The sequence below is a fragment of the Megalops cyprinoides genome, chromosome 14 (genome assembly GCF_013368585.1).
Source record: "Megalops cyprinoides isolate fMegCyp1 chromosome 14, fMegCyp1.pri, whole genome shotgun sequence".
Classification (NCBI taxonomy): Eukaryota; Metazoa; Chordata; class Actinopteri; order Elopiformes; family Megalopidae; genus Megalops; species Megalops cyprinoides.
Genome location: NC_050596.1, coordinates 9,517,393 through 9,534,678, shown reverse-complemented (window position 1 = coordinate 9,534,678; position 17,286 = coordinate 9,517,393). Strand labels below are relative to the sequence as shown.

Genomic DNA, 17,286 nt, shown 5'->3' with positions numbered 1-17,286 from the left:
GTACAATATGCACATATAACTACATTTAAAGAGGTATATCTAAATTAAGTCATTTCACAAATGTAAAAAAAATAATACGATTGTTCCAAGCCTTTTATTAATGCAAGTTTCACAATGAATGATTCGTTCTCGTCTTTCGCATTCTGTCATCTTACTCTTCCTCCAAGCCTGTGTCAAAGCCAATCACAGTCGCTATTGGCCATAGTTCAGAAAATGTCATTGCCCCATGACATTTGCTAGAGTAGGTTAGGGTTGCTAGGGTAAACACCATTGTAAATGTGGCACACATTCTGAATAGCCAGTACACAAGTACACGTTCCTCCACCTCCAATTCTTCAACCTGTGCTTGTCAATTACGTTTGTGTCGGACAACACTGTTTACAGTGTCAAAATCAGGCCTTTTGGTTGCAATTCAACATATGACCTGACTAATACGTTTGGGTTGGAATCTAACGACATCCAATCACTGATACTCTCAATGCATCTAAGACTTCAAAACAATGCAATATGACTCTATTTGTAGAGAGGCAGTTTATCTGGTGTAATTTCATTATGATCTCTATTAAAGTAATGCCTACGTTTTTATTCTTACGGAGCCTGCAGGCCTTACGTATAAACAAAACAAAACAATAAAAAAACCCCCACTGAATTCAAAGTCAGAATTCACAAAACACTGGGATCAGAATGTACCTATCTCTGTTCCTGTCCACCACACAGGTGCAGTGCGCGTCTGTGCAGTGGTGGAAAAGATTTGTCATGCTCCCACTGCTCATTTCAAAACCGCTACAGTGTCTTTTTTTGTGCATGAGTAAGTGAAGTCTGTACAAACATGCACCGCTCCGCTGTTATTAGGATGAACTCTCCTCCTTGCCGCCACGCTCACCGTCCCCTTGAAGTGAATAACAATGCAGCCCCCGTTCCTGAGAGTTTTAGGCAAACAGGAACAGCTAATAACCTATTTCAGTTCTCACTTGAGCTTTGAAGGTGACTTCAGAGTCTCGGCGTTCACTTTCGCCCCCCTCCGCGTGTAGCAGGCTCTCCTGAGCCCTTTGTTTTCCTTTCATGGTGGTGTTATTGTCCCTCTTTTTAATCTTTTCCTGCCCTGACCCAGTTGAAAAACACAACTAAGCAAAATAAAAAAGGGGGAGCTGGAGCCAGCCAACAGGCTCACAAATCATTTATAACTTCAGAATACTTTGCTGATGAGCACCTGTCTTAATTCTGTGCAATGCATGCCCTTTTTTGCTATAGTTGTTCCTTCTGTACTTAAGAGAATTTAAATCACGCAAAGCTACAGAAATAATACTCATACCTCACCAGCAGAGGGGCAAAATGTTTCTCAATTAAAATAACGAGGTAAGAAGGGAAAATAAGAATAAAAAACTAGCTTGCCCATAGCATGCGGGTTTTCTCTCATACTAACATACTAACTAATACTTTGTCCTTAACTTTGAGTAATAAGTTAGCAAGTGTTTGTTAGATTGTTAGGTTTTACAGCAGTTTAGTGTCATTTCATATATGTAGCACTCATAATGACAATTGGTTATATGTGGTACTCAAAATTACAGACAAATCACATTGTGACTGGAATGCAGAGAGGCCACATTAAAGTGGAAAATGAACAGCATTACAAGAGTGAAAAGTGTATAGTGCCTTCTGTTTTGATAGTACTTAATCTCAAACAGAATTGCACTTTTTTATGAATCATGTAATCAATTCAGCGAACATTTTCATCCAGACATTTAGGAAAATGCGTATTATAGTTTTTACACTGTAGAACATAAATCTTTGACTGCCATCACGAAAATTAAAAGTGAAAAAACAAGTACAGGCAATTTCTGGAGCACCATCTGAAATGTGCTCCTTGATGTATTCAATTTTTCTGTCCACTCCAATGAGAAATGATGGCCGAGAAAGTAACTCCCCAATAGAGTAATGCTGAATTAGACACTGAAAAAAAAACTTTTATGAATTCCTGTCTTGTCATTTTCAATTTTCTGCTATTTAGACATGCTTGTATTCAGATTTACGAACATCTATCTGGCATAGCGGTCCTAATTAGACGATCTGCAGCCATGAAGGATGGAAGCTGCTATTTGCATAATTTAATAATAAACACTCAGCATTACATATTTCCAAATGCATTTGTACAATTATCTTTTCATCCTTGGGGTAAAGTATTAATATGATTAGGCAATAATTCTTTAAAAGGGAGCAAGAGGAAGCCTGTAAGTGCACACTTTTTTTAAACAGCAGCTTTGGGCTATATGAAAAATTAATTAATTTCTGAGGAAAATCAATTTCCCTACGTGACCACATTAGACTGTGCCATGGAAAGGCCTGGATTATTCCTCCAATCAGGGAGTCTCATCTGCTCCTTCCAACCTCTGTCAGCAGCATTTAACATCCCTGTAAAAGCACCAGTGATTTTCACTACTTTCCTCACACATGCTATGGTGCAAAGAGCTGGTGTCTCAAGAACTGCTAAAGCACACAATATCAGGCTTGGAAATGGAGGAATCCATAACCCTGATTTCTTCTCAGGCATGATGTCATTAAAGATACCTTGTTGTTCCCTTAATTAGTTTAATCACACTGATATTCCAGATACACAATATCTTGAGTCTGATGCTGTTCTTTATACCTTACAGGCAGTACAAGTAGTATGTTTAATACTGCAAATGATTATGTTAGCTGTTTTAATGTATGGATCATATGGGTTGAAACTGTAACTTTCCAATCATACGCACAATATTTTTGTCTTATGAGATAGGTAAGAATGCAAATAAAACACGATCAGTCTATTGGAAATTAGTCTTACTGCTTTGAGCTTTGAAATATAAGATTCAAGCATAGCTCAATGTACAATAAACTTAATTCTCAGATATACTTAATTCAACTGATAAAATATGAAAATAGGATCAGGGCTTGAATAGGCATATGGAAATTACCAGTCTATTTTCAGTGGAAACCAATTTTAAATGTGGAGCATGAAACAATTATGTTCAGAACAGTCAAGCAGAGCCTTTGTTTTAACAAATGAGGAATTGATACATAATTGCCTACTGCCTAATGTCATGTTTCAAAATCAATCATTGTTCTCCATTATGTTCTTTATGTCAACAAAAACATTTGCAGACATGTTTCAAATACAGCAGCAGCTCTGATCACAGGTGGCCAATTCCACTCCAAAACAGTGCTCCAATTACTTGTTAATTGGTGTAAAAATCACATTTATGGTTTCTAACAAATCGCCTCTCTGGTCAATCAGTGGAAATACCATGGATCATGAGATAAAAGATGAGAGTGTTCATTTGATTTGTGTGAAGATATCTGAATTGAATTTGGATTTTAACAAGCCTAATTTTTCATGCATTCCTCCCCTCTTTCATCGAAATCAGGCATCTGTCACTCTTTTTTTTCGGTCATTATCACCATGGGATATTATTATCCCTCTTGGATGCGGTTGCTGGGTGACGGGTATCGTAGCACCCATTCTGACTGGGAAGGATCTGAATCTGCTCCAGAGATTTCCCATGAGTACCTGTGATCATATCTATCTGTCTTGAAGAAAACAAACAAACCACTAGTGAACAACAAATAAATGTTTCAAAAGTATAATGCGTTGTGATAGTACAGATTAATAGTGCATGCTAAATGAAATAATTATAACACACACGTAAGCACACACATGCAAATGTACTTTTTATCATAAATAAAATATTAAAAAGAAAAAAAAATGAGGAAAGAACAACTGCTTTAAATAGGAATGCTCTGGCCTTCACAATATTGTAGTAAAATTTACACCACTGAATGTCACTTGACTGTATCATGAGCCACCTCAATGTGCGTGAGAGTGCACCTCAATTTAGAGAAATTACAAGAGGCAGTGATAAAACACAGAATCACATCCGCTGTGGCAACTCTGACACAAGCCCATCTCTCACAGTTAGTGTAGGCAATGACTGTCCATAAACAGCTGTATTCCAGGCTAAGCACCAGAGAACTTGCTCAACCAACATCAGACTGTAACATTGAGAACTACAATAATAATCCAAATGAATCTTAATGTTTAGTGCTCACAGCCCTGTGACTGAATGCAAAGAGACGATCGCCCCACAACTTCACACCACTAAATGTGGACATTAGTCTCATGTTAACCCAACTAAAAGTGAATACTGGGCTCAGTCTCAGTCCTTGATAGAAAAGTAATTATCACCCAGGTAGATGTTGCAGGAAATTGTAGAATTTCTAAAAGCATGAAACATGTCGCAACAATGCACTTTTGCCTTTAAATACGTGATATATTTCAGGACAAACTGCAAAGAGAGACAAGATGTCCTGTGAGAAATGTGAAACTGTGACACCAACATGAGCGTGACCAACCTTACAATAACCAACCAACAGTGGTCAAAAAAATATGGCTTACAAACAACACAAATCTCTCTTTAGCTCTATAGTGACAGCACTATTTATGGATTTATGCACAAGTAAAATATCCAAGCACTGCATATAAAGTTTCAGATGTGAATCTATGATCAAAAAAGCAGCAGAAACTTACAAAGCAGAAGTCAGATTACAAAATTACTACTATTACATTACTATATGTGTTACTCATTTTCTTCACCCATTTACAAAATAAAAAATAAACAGGAATGCATTACGAGCACACTGCAGACCACCATTTATTCAGTACTGGAAATGCAGAAATGTACATTATATATATATATAACAATGTACACAACAAAAGCTGTTGTTCCTTTCCTGGATGTATGGGATCTAATGGCCAGCTCCGTGGCCAAGCGGTTACAGTGTCCTTGGTTTCAATCCCCTGCCACGTCACGCCAATTACGGTAAAAAGTGCCCCCGGTGCCTCTCTGCAGGGCAATCAGCAATAAAAGAGATGGATTGGGGGTAATGGCCCTGCACTGGACTGGCATCCTATCCAGGGAAGGGAGGCGTACTTTTCACGCCACCAAAAACCTGGATCGGCTCCAACCCGACGAGCGACTCAACCTGGACACGGCTCCTTACTTACCACTTATGATACCAAATCAATGCCTGCCCGCTCATACAAATGACATGATCCTGTAGCCGGGCAGTGGCCATTGCTAGAAGAGTGATTGATTGGGGCGCGGCCCCCACAACACCCAGGTGCCTTCAGAGACAATTACAGGCCTCCCCGAGCAGCGTAAATGGCCGAGCACTTTACCGCCATTAAACCAACGCACCGCGCGCCATTACGCCGCGACCCTTTCACCGGACATTATTACCCGCGGCCTGGAAACGGACACCAACCGCTCTCACTCAGATGCACTGGAAAAGCGAGACAGAGGGGAGAAAGTTGCCCATGTGCGAAAAAAAAAAAAACACAAGCTCAGCGGTTTTCTTCCTTTAGTGAGAATCACAATGACCATTTCACTACTTAAAAAAAGAAAGAGGGAAGGAGGTGTGGAGCTTCGAAATAAATCCGTCAGTCTGTCAATCTGAGCTAATGACATCACCACCTAACTACGCTTCATCCCAAGCCCCTGGTTTTATTACAGCCGACACTGATAGTAGGCACTTTGCATAATATGCATACATGGCTTGGATTTCTAATATTCTGTTCTAAAATTAGCCTGCTTATATTATCACTGGTGTTATTATACAAAGCACATCATGTGTTTGTGTTTATTTAATGTGTTCATTAAAAATGTAACACTGTCAGTTAAGTTAGTTAAATGTGTGTGTGGTTTTGTGTGTGTGTGCATACACAGGGAAAACAAATATACAATGCATTCAAAACACAGACACTTGTGAAAGAACACAGGTAATAAGACCATTATTGCATAATGCATTATTAATGTAAAATATTATTCAGGGAACCACCAAAGTGCTTACAACATTACACTGCAGTGAAGCTGAAACAGTGTATGTAAGCATTGGACAAGAGTGTGAATTTTAATTCAGTTACATAGTCACTATAGGATAATTTTCATGAAAATGACGTGAGTCAGGGCCTGGTTTAGGAACAGATCCTGAGCAAAAGAGGGCGCATGTCCATGACCCCCATGTTCTATATATTCACCTATTCAGTTCGGGCATACAGTTAACAAAAACTCGTGTAAATACGTATATACGCAATGTATGCACATGTAAAAACCTACAAGCAAACGAGTTCCCCTATTTAGAACACCACTCACATCACTATACTGACAGTGGAATAAAATGCACTTGTAAACCAGTACTTTGCGCATATTATTTTATATTCATATTAATGTTCATTTTGACCAACATGCCTTTCTTTGCAACGTCTACACGTAACATTGATGCATCACTTGTTGAATTATGGATCGTTCATACATGTATTGTCCCATAAAAGCACATCAGCGACAAATTACGGATTAAAATAATTAATTGGCATGTTTAATATCAGAATTGGACAATGGTTAAGGAAGATTGTCGATAATATAGTAAATGCCTTAAATATAGTAATAGAACCATGGACAACCAAACAAAATTGGTCGTAGATACCATGTGATGAAATAATTGCACCTTCTTCGTAAAGTTGGTGTTAAACATGACTAAAGATATACTGGTTTCTTTGTTTAAAAAGCTAACTCTAATCTACTGTCTTGAAACTGGGTACAGCAAAAAAAAGGGTAATTAGTGGCCACTATTATTAACCAACGACGTTAATAAATTATTATTCAGGGCAACTAATACCAATATGCTTTGAATTTATGCAAATAAAGAAGAACTGTATCGCCTCTACTGACGCGCGGAGGTTTTATCCGTTTTAACGTCTTTAGTAACTGTAGGTCACTGTGTATATCCTTACCCCAACAGCCAGTACTGTACTGCGCTTATTAACCGAAGTTAGCTAGCTGCCCGAACTTTAACAAATAACACTGTCGAAAACGGGTTTGAGAGACATACCACAAGCACACATACACTGTACCCGACGTTAAAAGATACGGTATCTTTTTCTTTGGACTCACCTCGCATTTGTGCAGTCGTTGTAAAGAATCTCGAAGTCCTTTCTGGAGATGAGCTTGCACCTATTGACTCCCGGCTGGATAGCCCCGAGTCCCCGTAGGATGCGGACTTGCTCCACATTGCACACTATCGGCGTGATGTCGAGCCTCTTCAGCTTGGTGTAAACAGTGTGCAGCCCCCCTACGAAGTGTTTCAAAAAGAGGTCGAATACCTGGGGAAGACAGATGAGCTCGCGTCCGTCCACCGTAAAGGAAGCCACCTTAACTCCCCGCACTTCTACCATTTTACACTCGTTATTCTGTGGAGTGTTCTCAACAGGAGACGGAGTCGAGTACACGGGCTTGCTGGGCAGGTTGCCGGCAGGGGTGCCGGGGCTGGTGGTAGTAATAATCTCAGATCGAAACAGGTTTGGTCCAGAAAGCGCTGATGAGGGAGACGGCGAAGAGGTTGTTGAGGGCGAGGTGGTTGCAGCTGAAGAAGTTGCGATCGGAGGCGGCTGAGCCAGAGCGGTCGGAGGGATCAAAGCAGCTGGTACGGCCATGGTCACCAGTGAGAATAAGTTTAAAGTACAAAAAACAGTGCATAAAGAGTGTCCCAAGGCATGAAAAAGAGAAATCTAAAAAGGGCGAGCTCTTCTGATGTTCGTTTTACAATTAAAAGAGATGCAGAGGAGGTGAGATAGGTGCGATTTATCCTCGGCTCGGCAGTACATTGATCATTGAATGAGGGTGACTGGCAGGGGGGAAATGAGTGGAGAAGTGCAGCTCGCTGTTTGGACGCGTTGTTGTTGTCACAAGGTACAGAAAAGGAGGAGCCACCATTGTAGCTGCTTGAGCCCTTGAAACAGCTCCACAGTAAATGCGGCGCGATTGCGACGTCAAGTTCTCTGAGATATGTGCTAAAGCGTACAAACTAAACGCGGGGAAACTATCCATTTAACAACGTAACTTTGTTTTTCAAAAATTTCAAATGTCATTTTCAGAATAAGACTTCGCCTGCACACGCAGTTTGTTAATCTCCAGAAAAATGAAGATTTAAAACTGTTGCACTTTCTATCTTCTTTCGAACGCACTGAAAAAAGATACCTAAGCACTTTATATACCTATGTTTTGTTAATGTTGTTTTTACTAAGCGAATTACAATTATATATAGTATAATTGAATACTTGATCATTTAGTCAATTGAGGACATGGTAGCGTCTATAGTTTTTGCATTGTACCGCCACACATATCCCATGTCTGACTATAATGATCGTTGTAGAATATGATTGAATAAATCTTTACAGATCATTCAACTGTCTGCTGGGACACAGAGGTGTACTCAAGGATGGTCGGCAACGCCTGCAAAGTCCCAATGCATCCCCTACAATGAAGTGACATGAACACGATTTTGAAAATACATCAATGCCCCACAGTCGTTGCTTATTACAGAAAATGCTTCAACACAGCCTGCAATAAGCTTAAAGTCTCACCATATTTGTTTTATGCAATAAATGTGCAACATTAACATTAAAGTACTTGAATAATGAGAATCATTTGTATCACTGTAGCTGGGAGGGTGTGACCACAATACCCCCAGGGATACTTCAAAAACACACAGGGGATCCTTTGGGTAAAAATAAAATACTCAAAAGTAATATACCCTAAGTTGTTTCTTGTGAAACTGTGAATGCATATGAAAGAGGTTGTCATCGCCCTCAGAAGAGTTTATTTTTTCCTTTTTTTTCTGTACTGTTGGATATGATTTTCTCCAAACAGTGCTTGTGAAGGCATGGAATGGAAAAGATTAATAAAGTTCAAAGCGTACGGTAAGGGTTAATAGGGTTGTTTTAGTTGTATGGAATGTTTACAGGTCTGTTCATAATTTAGTACTTTTTTTCCTGCAGATTGATTTCACTCTGGTGGAATTTCCAACTCAATACAATCATCAGAACATTCAGCAGCTGCCAATTAGGGTATGATGTTACAGTCTCCGCTGTAGTGGGAAACAGAATGTAGGGCTGGAACAACAATAACAAATGGTCCCCATGCGTGTCCCGGGGGATTGTTTTATGTTTTAAAGGAGCTATAAATCAAAAATCTACAAATAGTATCAACTAATGGAGCACAAACAACAGTCAGGATGTAGGACAGAATGCCTGTGCAATGCTTTCTGCACGTCTGTCACAAAAGCAGCCATATAGGGGTAGAAGGACATCAGGAGAACATATTGATAGGAAAAATGCTTACCAAGGAAGAAAATGACATATTGTTCACATGCTGTGTTTTATGTCAGACTGAAGGCCCCCTTCCCACTCCCCTCCCTCCAAAAAAAAGAATAAACAAAAAACAATGTGTATGTGGGGAAACCAAGTTCAGGTGTCATCTGTTGGTGAATTGAACTGAAGCGTAACTGTGACCCTTTCTCTAACTTTTTAATGTAGTTTTCATTTTTAAAAAAATGACGGTGGTCATGCACATTAGTCTCTTGTCCTTCTTCCTAACTTTTGATCCCAATGGCAATGGGTGTTTGACTAGTTGTGAAATGCAGTATATAAAAAAACCTCTTTTAATTCACAGAACTGTAGCATCTTGTAACATCAAACTGCAGCTTTAAAATCTTATATAGAGGAGGCTGGAATACTGCAGTATTATCTTCTCAACAGACACACTTAATGGTTTGACAGAAAATCCCTTGCTGGGACAGTGGTCTTACTACAATGCCTACCATCCAGAAGCACCAGCTCCTCTACACAAACCTTTGAGAAGTGCTACCTGTGTGTTCCGAACGGACAATAATTTTGACAGCACATTATCATGTATGATTATTGTTCATGGAGGAATTATCATTCATGGAATGAAGATATTCAACATTTCATGTATAACTAATTTTAAGATATAAAGAAAATTCCAATTCCCTCTAGGACAATAGCCTGTTGCTACATACAATAACAATACATTTGAAGTAAACCGCAGTGATATTTGACTTAACACTGATCTCTCACCCAGACATTGCTTTAATGAATTCATTTAGTTATACCTGTCAATCAATAAATGTATGTAAACGTGAAATGGACAAAATGTCACTATAACAAAGTGTCATGATAGGAAGGCTGTATAGTTACAATGGCAAAGAGGTGTGATGGCATTCATTGTCCAAAGATAATTTTATGTATTGAAACCGAAGAGGGAGACAGAGTGAGAAACAAGTATTTTCTCAGATATTGTAACTGACACCTTGTAATATTACCCTACAGTACAGCACAAACCTCACACCTCCTAAGACACCAACAAAGCAGAAACAATTTGTATAGCGAACTAGCTAGCCAGCTAGCTAACGTTATACTGGTATTCCCATTAATTCTGTACCTGTTTTAACTGACAGGAGTTAGACATGTGTATGCCAATTGAAAGCTACAGTAGTGTGCCAGTGTGCAACTGTGGAACATTTAAGATATTTTAATTCATCCATGGTGCTTTTTTCACACTTCCAAGGGATATGTACCTTTACACATTAAGCTTAGCTCACAGAATGTAGGTTACTGTCAACAGAATGGGTTCATTTCTCATTGAAATATAGCAACAAATTAAGATAACGTTTGTTGTGAAATAAGTGCCATAATCAAAAGTGAATGTTTCCTAGGAGTACTGCAGTCGCCCCAACAGGGATTATCCGAAGATGCTGTGGTTGAGTGGAGACAACTAACCTTGATCCTGTGTAAATCCCATTGTTAGGCGCATGCTAAAGTAAGGCTCTTGCAGTCACTCTCTAGAGCTGATGCATAAACCATGAGTGGAAGAAAATTTAATTTAATCAGGTGTGGCCACTCGTCCACTTTCCTTCAATGAACGTGTACATCTTGACACAGGAGTTGCAGCACTCAGCAGAGCTGTGTGTCGTGTTAGTGATATTTTCAAGCACAAGCCGGTACAACATTGCTGAACAGCTGCTGAAACAGGATTAGGGTTAGACTGAATAAAAGGCATGAAACATAAACACAATCATCCTTCATCTTCACAGTCAGCCTTTGAAAAATCAATAAATATCAAACATGAAATAATCTTCGGTGACATAAAAGATACAGAGAAGTTCAATCAGCACAGTGATCTAAAAAGCTTTTATTGCATAAATGCTGATTTAAATTTCTATTTTTTTCTTTTCACTTTGTCCACCTTTGTACACCTTTTACCATAATGTACTCTATTATGAATTATTGAATTATTCATTCATGCATTTATATATGTATATATGGATGTATGCATGCATTTATTTGTTTTTTAAGAGATGGGAAGGTAACATAATTTGTAGTGTGCATCAGCAGGATCAGTTCCAAATGCAGATTGTGTATCAGGAGCCAATGAAAATGTAGCTGCTGACAGGGTAAGTGTTGCAGATTCTGTACTTCATTGTTTTCTGCCAGCAGCAGTGAATTTCACCTTTGTGTTATCCTCTGCATGCGCCAGATCCTTCAGCTGCTGTGCCAGTTTTTATGTCATGCATCTATTAATAGGCAGTGACAATACCTGGACTAAAAACATCACAGCCATGTCAGAGTTTTGCTAGCAATGAGAGATAGCTAATGAGTAAAGATTAAAGCTCTATGTCTCATGGTATGAAGACATAAGTTAAGGGAATAAATAATGTTCTTGTCAAAGGGCAAACAATTTAAAGGGATTTTTTCACAATGGTGGTCAAGGAAAAAAATACTTCAATGAAACTCATAAAAAGATGATGGAAGGGAACACGGCCTTCTCAGCCATAACCAAGGAGAGACAAACAGAAACAAAGATCATGAATCTAATTTTTGCAGTTGGAAATATCGTCTCCCTGCACAGGACTTTGTTCCTGACCATAGCCCACAGCTGTCCAACATGGTTCAAAGCACAGCCCACATGCATACAATTGCACTTCACTACACTGTAAGTGCATTACACATTTACCTATGCTGAAAGCCCACTAGGAGGTTACACAGGACACACTGCTACTGTATTCCCAAAGGGTTGTTACAATCAAACCAAAAAAAAAAACAGTGACAACAACTGCTGTAAAGAGGTTTGCACCAACACAGGCATGACAAATGTACAAAAATAAGGCTTGGCAAAGCTTCTCTTCCCCCCTCTGCTGGCTGGCCCAGGTTGAGAACCACCTCCGCAAAATTAATCAAAGCTCAGCGTTTTTGGCCCTGGCAGAAACTGCTGCTGAAACTGAATCAGTCGGGTTCTCTCTCACTGCCACAGGATAACGCCTGGACCCCTTTTGCATGATGGACACCCTCAGCAGGCCCACTGTGGGAACAACATGTGGCTGCCCATCCACCCATGCGCATTCACACCGAGGAATCACAGACATCGTTTTTTATCTTCAGGATCAGCAAAACACAGTAAAAGCATGCGATATTGCTGTCTTCCACACACTTATGCCTCTGCTACAGCCCTAATGGCGGCAGCCGGCTTTCAGGAATGGATTGTCTGGTCTCCCACCAGCTCCAACTGCAGCTCTGTCAGCACCTCAGGCTCCATGGCTGCCACTGGCTCCCAGTCACTCAAAAACATATACCACTTAATAAGATGCAGACTCATTCACCTTCAATTTCAGAATAAAATGGGTTCATGACTGAATGTGGGCAGCAATGCGAACATATTCATCTCCGGCCTCTCTGCTCTCCTGTTTCCCTCCCTTGTTTTACATGTCTCTGCCTATGACACAATGCCAATAGAAAGTGACTGTAATTCTGCTACAGCAGGGAAAAACTCTTTCAGGAGGAAACCTGAAATCTCACATATTTCAGATGGGTTTATCAAGGGCGACACCAGTCCCTTATGACTGGCAGATGCTCCACATAGTCTAGATCCATTTCATCCAGGTTCATAATGGGACTGTCATGAACATGAAGATGGTGTTTTCACTGGGCATTATACCCATGGATGGGTTTTGTACATCCATGGTAGGTCAATGGTACAATAAGGGAAAGACAAACTTGATGATTTGATTTAGAAAAAGTAAGACTCATGAACAGCAGCTGAGCCATTGTCTTTATATTTATCTTATTCAATTATTTATGTTATTCAATTATTCAAAAGGCATTTAAGAGATGTATGATCCCAGTCTTATTTTTGCTAAATAATACACTTACTAGAAATATGTAAATGAACATTTGCCATTGTGCCATTCTACTTTTGTGATGTAAAGATGCATCTGGCTAATTCTTTAATAAATCGATGTTGAAAAGCAATTTAAATGAAATTCATGTAAATGTCAATTCTGGTGGTGAGTAACTGGCTACTTAATTACAGAAGCTCATTATAACATAGCCTGCAATATACTCACAGTGATCAGGCATGTTTTGATTACCTACTAAGAACAATCTTTTAGATACCACAAGGAAAAATATCAAGATATAACTGATCTTTTTAAAAGCCAAAGATAAATAACTTTAATTGTCCAAAGTCACTGTATGTTTTTAATCTTGCCAGCTAAATATTGCATCTATGATTTAATTTATTATCAAGAATTTATCTCAGTATGTAGCAATTCACATTTCAGAAGTGGTAAAACAAACAAATTTATATAATTACTAGAAACAAAAATTAATGATACAATTCTGGTTGTTTACAGAATTAAATACTAAAGTATCGATTAATTGACAAGCTCATCAAATTCCACCACTCTGTGAATCCTCACTTACTTGATAGGAAAACTTACAAACTGACAATAATTATTTATTTATTTTCCCTAAGAGCTATCTTAGCCAGCTATCTTGTAAGTAGGTGTTATCTTGATAGCCAGCTAACTCAAATTCCATTGTGTCCATCCAAATTTATCAACAACTCAATGATGCGCCAAAGTTAACCTGCTATTTTTGTGTAATGTTTATCACCATCATATCATAGGCTAAATGAAATCAGTCATTAGTATGAGACAGGAGAGGTTTAAATTTTCAATTTAAAAAGTTTTCAAAAAAAGAAGCAATTTGTTCTGTACGTTTCCCCCTCTTTAGTACCAGACTTAGGACCCAACACAGAAAAACAGACAAATGCACATTGCTGCCACCTACAGCAGCTTGGACACAAAGCAAACCTCTTGACAGTTGTGCATGTTTTTGGTCATCTCAGGCATTGGTGATTAATACCATTACATCCCCACTGTAAAAAGTTTCATTTTTCCCCATTTTTCCATTTCCTGTCTCTGTTATGCTAACTCTACAAAAACCACAGCAATTAAAATGAATCTCCTTTAACGTCTGCATTGAATTTGCTGCAGAGGCAATCCTTTGCCCTTTGATATTGATTGAACTTAACAGTGACAACATTCGTTATAATCTACATAAGATTCATGAACCATTACATCAGTGCTCAGAGCAATCGATGAGTTTACTTCAAAACCATTAAGTAGCTTTCGGCCATGTGCTTTTTTTTAAAACAATTAGACAACCGTTTGTGATGGTAGTACTTCTTCATTGTGTATGTAATATTGTAATACGTAATAACCATTCTGAATTTGTTTGGTGGACATCCTATTGTATTGAATCTGTTTTCATGGTTCAACATTTCAACAAAGTGGCGATTTTCCTGCTTTCTTTCTGATGTGAAAGGTGGTCAGCATTTGGTTGCTTTTTGGTGAGAAAATGACTAAAAAGACAGATTCCAGATTCCATTGAACTGGATGATTCACAGAGGCTACAATGTATACTTAAGCGGCTAAATATGTTTATGTAAGCATTACAAATTATGTAATTCTTCCCAAATGTTATACAACAGCGTTAAATCAGGATACAGCCGAACTCTTGGCAAGAGATATGACATGATATTTAGATTGTCATACCCCAGTTTTTGGCCTCCCATTTTTGTCCCACCACATCCATATTCCGTAGTTTACATAGGCAGCTCTGAACTCTGGGTACTAAAGTCTGCACATTACCATCTCACCATCAAGTGTCACTTTTTATACTTAAGTTTAATGTCTACTTAAGCTTTAACTGTATGCTTATGTAAGAAAAATAGGTTTGATTAAGAATGGGGAAACTCTTGTTTAAGGTCATTGCTCAAAGGTCATGGCAAAGTCTCATAGCTGACTGAATGCCCCACCTCAAAGCCAGACATGTAATGTAATAAACTCAAGAACAGAACTTAATTGCATTTTTTGACAAATAAAATATATTTAATCGGTAAATTAAAAGAAAAACAAACACAAAAGCCTCTCTTTCTATTCTAACAACAAAGTATGTGTTTCACAGCTTTAGTCATACATGGTTTGGCACAGCAGCAGTGGTATTAGCAGTAGCTTTATTGATAAAGAAGTCATCTTGCATTTAGAAAATGGCTAGTAATATAAATGGGAGAAGCAAACCATGCTGCTGCATTTCTAAACAAAAATGTCATGGTCAGCCAGGTAATGTTGTTCATCATCTATAAACATTTTTGTTTTCCATCACTGTGGTAAAAGTAGTTTTCTTTGGAGGTATTTTAACAAGGATGTATTCATTAACATGTCAAACACCCCATATTCTCTCATTAATAATTTAATATATTATATAGGTGTACATATTAGAAAGAAAAAATACATCACAAAATATAAATTATAAATATTTTGGGATGTATTTTTCTATTTAGATCAAAAATTTCAGCTCCGCATGAAAAGTTGTGGACCTCCAAAACACCTCCTTTGTTTCCTGTGCTTACTGCAAAAGTGTTAACATTTCAGCATTAGGATATCCGGAAACAAAAGGACTTTGAAGGCTGGAAAATGGTGAGATACTTTAAAAAGGGGAAAAGCACTCCAGGGAGAAAAAGGACCTGCAGTAAATGTAGTTGTGCTGTAAAATGTGTCCATGAAAGACAGAGCGCATAAATCACAGACAGTAAACATTTTACTGCTGCGGCACAAAACTGCATGCCATTTGGGCAGTGCAGTGATTGTGTTTAAGCATTTTACTGTATCCTCATTAAACATATGCACAGTTAATCCATAAACAGATCTCGGTCTAAAGGTAATAAATGTCACAATCTGCATTAAGAAAAAAAGGGTGTACATTTTTCTCAAATATCAGTCTGTAAATGTTTTCAGCGTTTGTCAAACAAAATGTTCATTGTTAAGGAATTTAACTAGTGATAGGAAATTAGCCTTCGGAATTATACAGTCATGGATAGCATAGTACAAGTTATCAGCAAAGCAATCCGAGAGGGATGCTGGCATTGTCAGTAGTGTTCTATATATTCTGGTATCTTCTTTGGTGGTGTTTTGTTTACATCTCCTCAGTATTAGGAGGTATTGTGTTGCCATGTGATCTTATCAGTATGCCCATAACAGTACCTGGAATGTAAACCGCACTAGAGCACAGCTTCCTTATGTTATCAGATACCTTCATTTCACTCTACCCTGTATAGTCGTGTATGGTAGATGGCTTTAAGTGCTATGAATGGAATCTAACATTGGAAAACAAGTTGTACAGAAGTATCAGGTTTAACTCTTGGTGCTTGCACCTGTAATACCACTTTTTCACTTGGAATAAATTTTACAAAGAGCAAGACACCACCAGCCAAGCAGTCTACAAGCATATATGTACATAAACACACATATATAAAGGTCTCAAAGAGTTAATCAGCCACATCTGCAGCATTCCTATCTCAAACATTCAACACCAGATTCTTTAAAGATAATGTTCAAAAGACCCTTCAAGAGAGAACAGAGACTGAAACTTCACACTTTATGTGTTCACACCTTCTTTCTGTATATTGTGGCCCCCAATATTTATTGAAGCCATTTGAGTTCATTGCTTTGCTCAATATAAAACAGGAGTTAGTGGCTTCTGATGCACTTTGAATTAAAAGCGTATATTAGTTCAGGCTTAGGTGAAGTTATATTATATTGACTGTTGTCCTTTACAATAAATGCCATTTGTGGCTTGCTTTATGATATGGCTGTACTTTGATACATGGATTTTGGGGTTAAATGGCATGCAAAATCCAATTAGTTTATTATATCAAGGCATCTTATCTAATTTGTGTATTCAGTAATAAAGCCCACTCAGAATTTGTAAGTGTAGTTATTTTAAACATGGAGATTTAGTGACTAACATGATAAAGTCTCTCAGAGTGGATATTAATTAATATTAATAAGATTCAGGTAGAAAGAGTTTCCATTGGTAGTTTTTCAAACATTTTTATGAATAGATATAACAGTTTCAACTGTCAGTTAACATTTCAGAAAGTACCATCTCTACCATATTTAAGCATAGTCATAATCACATTTTTATTTGGATTCCAAATGCCGTCGTGTTCCAAATTCAGTGCAGACTCTAAGCTAGTTTACTATTTCACATCAAGTTGA

General features: G+C 38.2%; 1 protein-coding gene across 1 annotated transcript in view; it reads right to left on the bottom strand.

The window, feature by feature from the left end:
- The window catches only part of LOC118788896 (dachshund homolog 1-like), an 87,500-nt gene extending 79,811 nt beyond the window's left edge, over nucleotides 1-7,689 (bottom strand). Inside the window, exon 1 of the mRNA XM_036545091.1 lies at nucleotides 6,984-7,689. Within this exon, the coding sequence (XP_036400984.1) occupies nucleotides 6,984-7,522 (539 nt within the window). The 5' untranslated portion in view covers nucleotides 7,523-7,689. The remainder of the gene's footprint in view (nucleotides 1-6,983) is intronic.
- Between the last annotated feature and the right edge of the window lie 9,597 nt (nucleotides 7,690-17,286).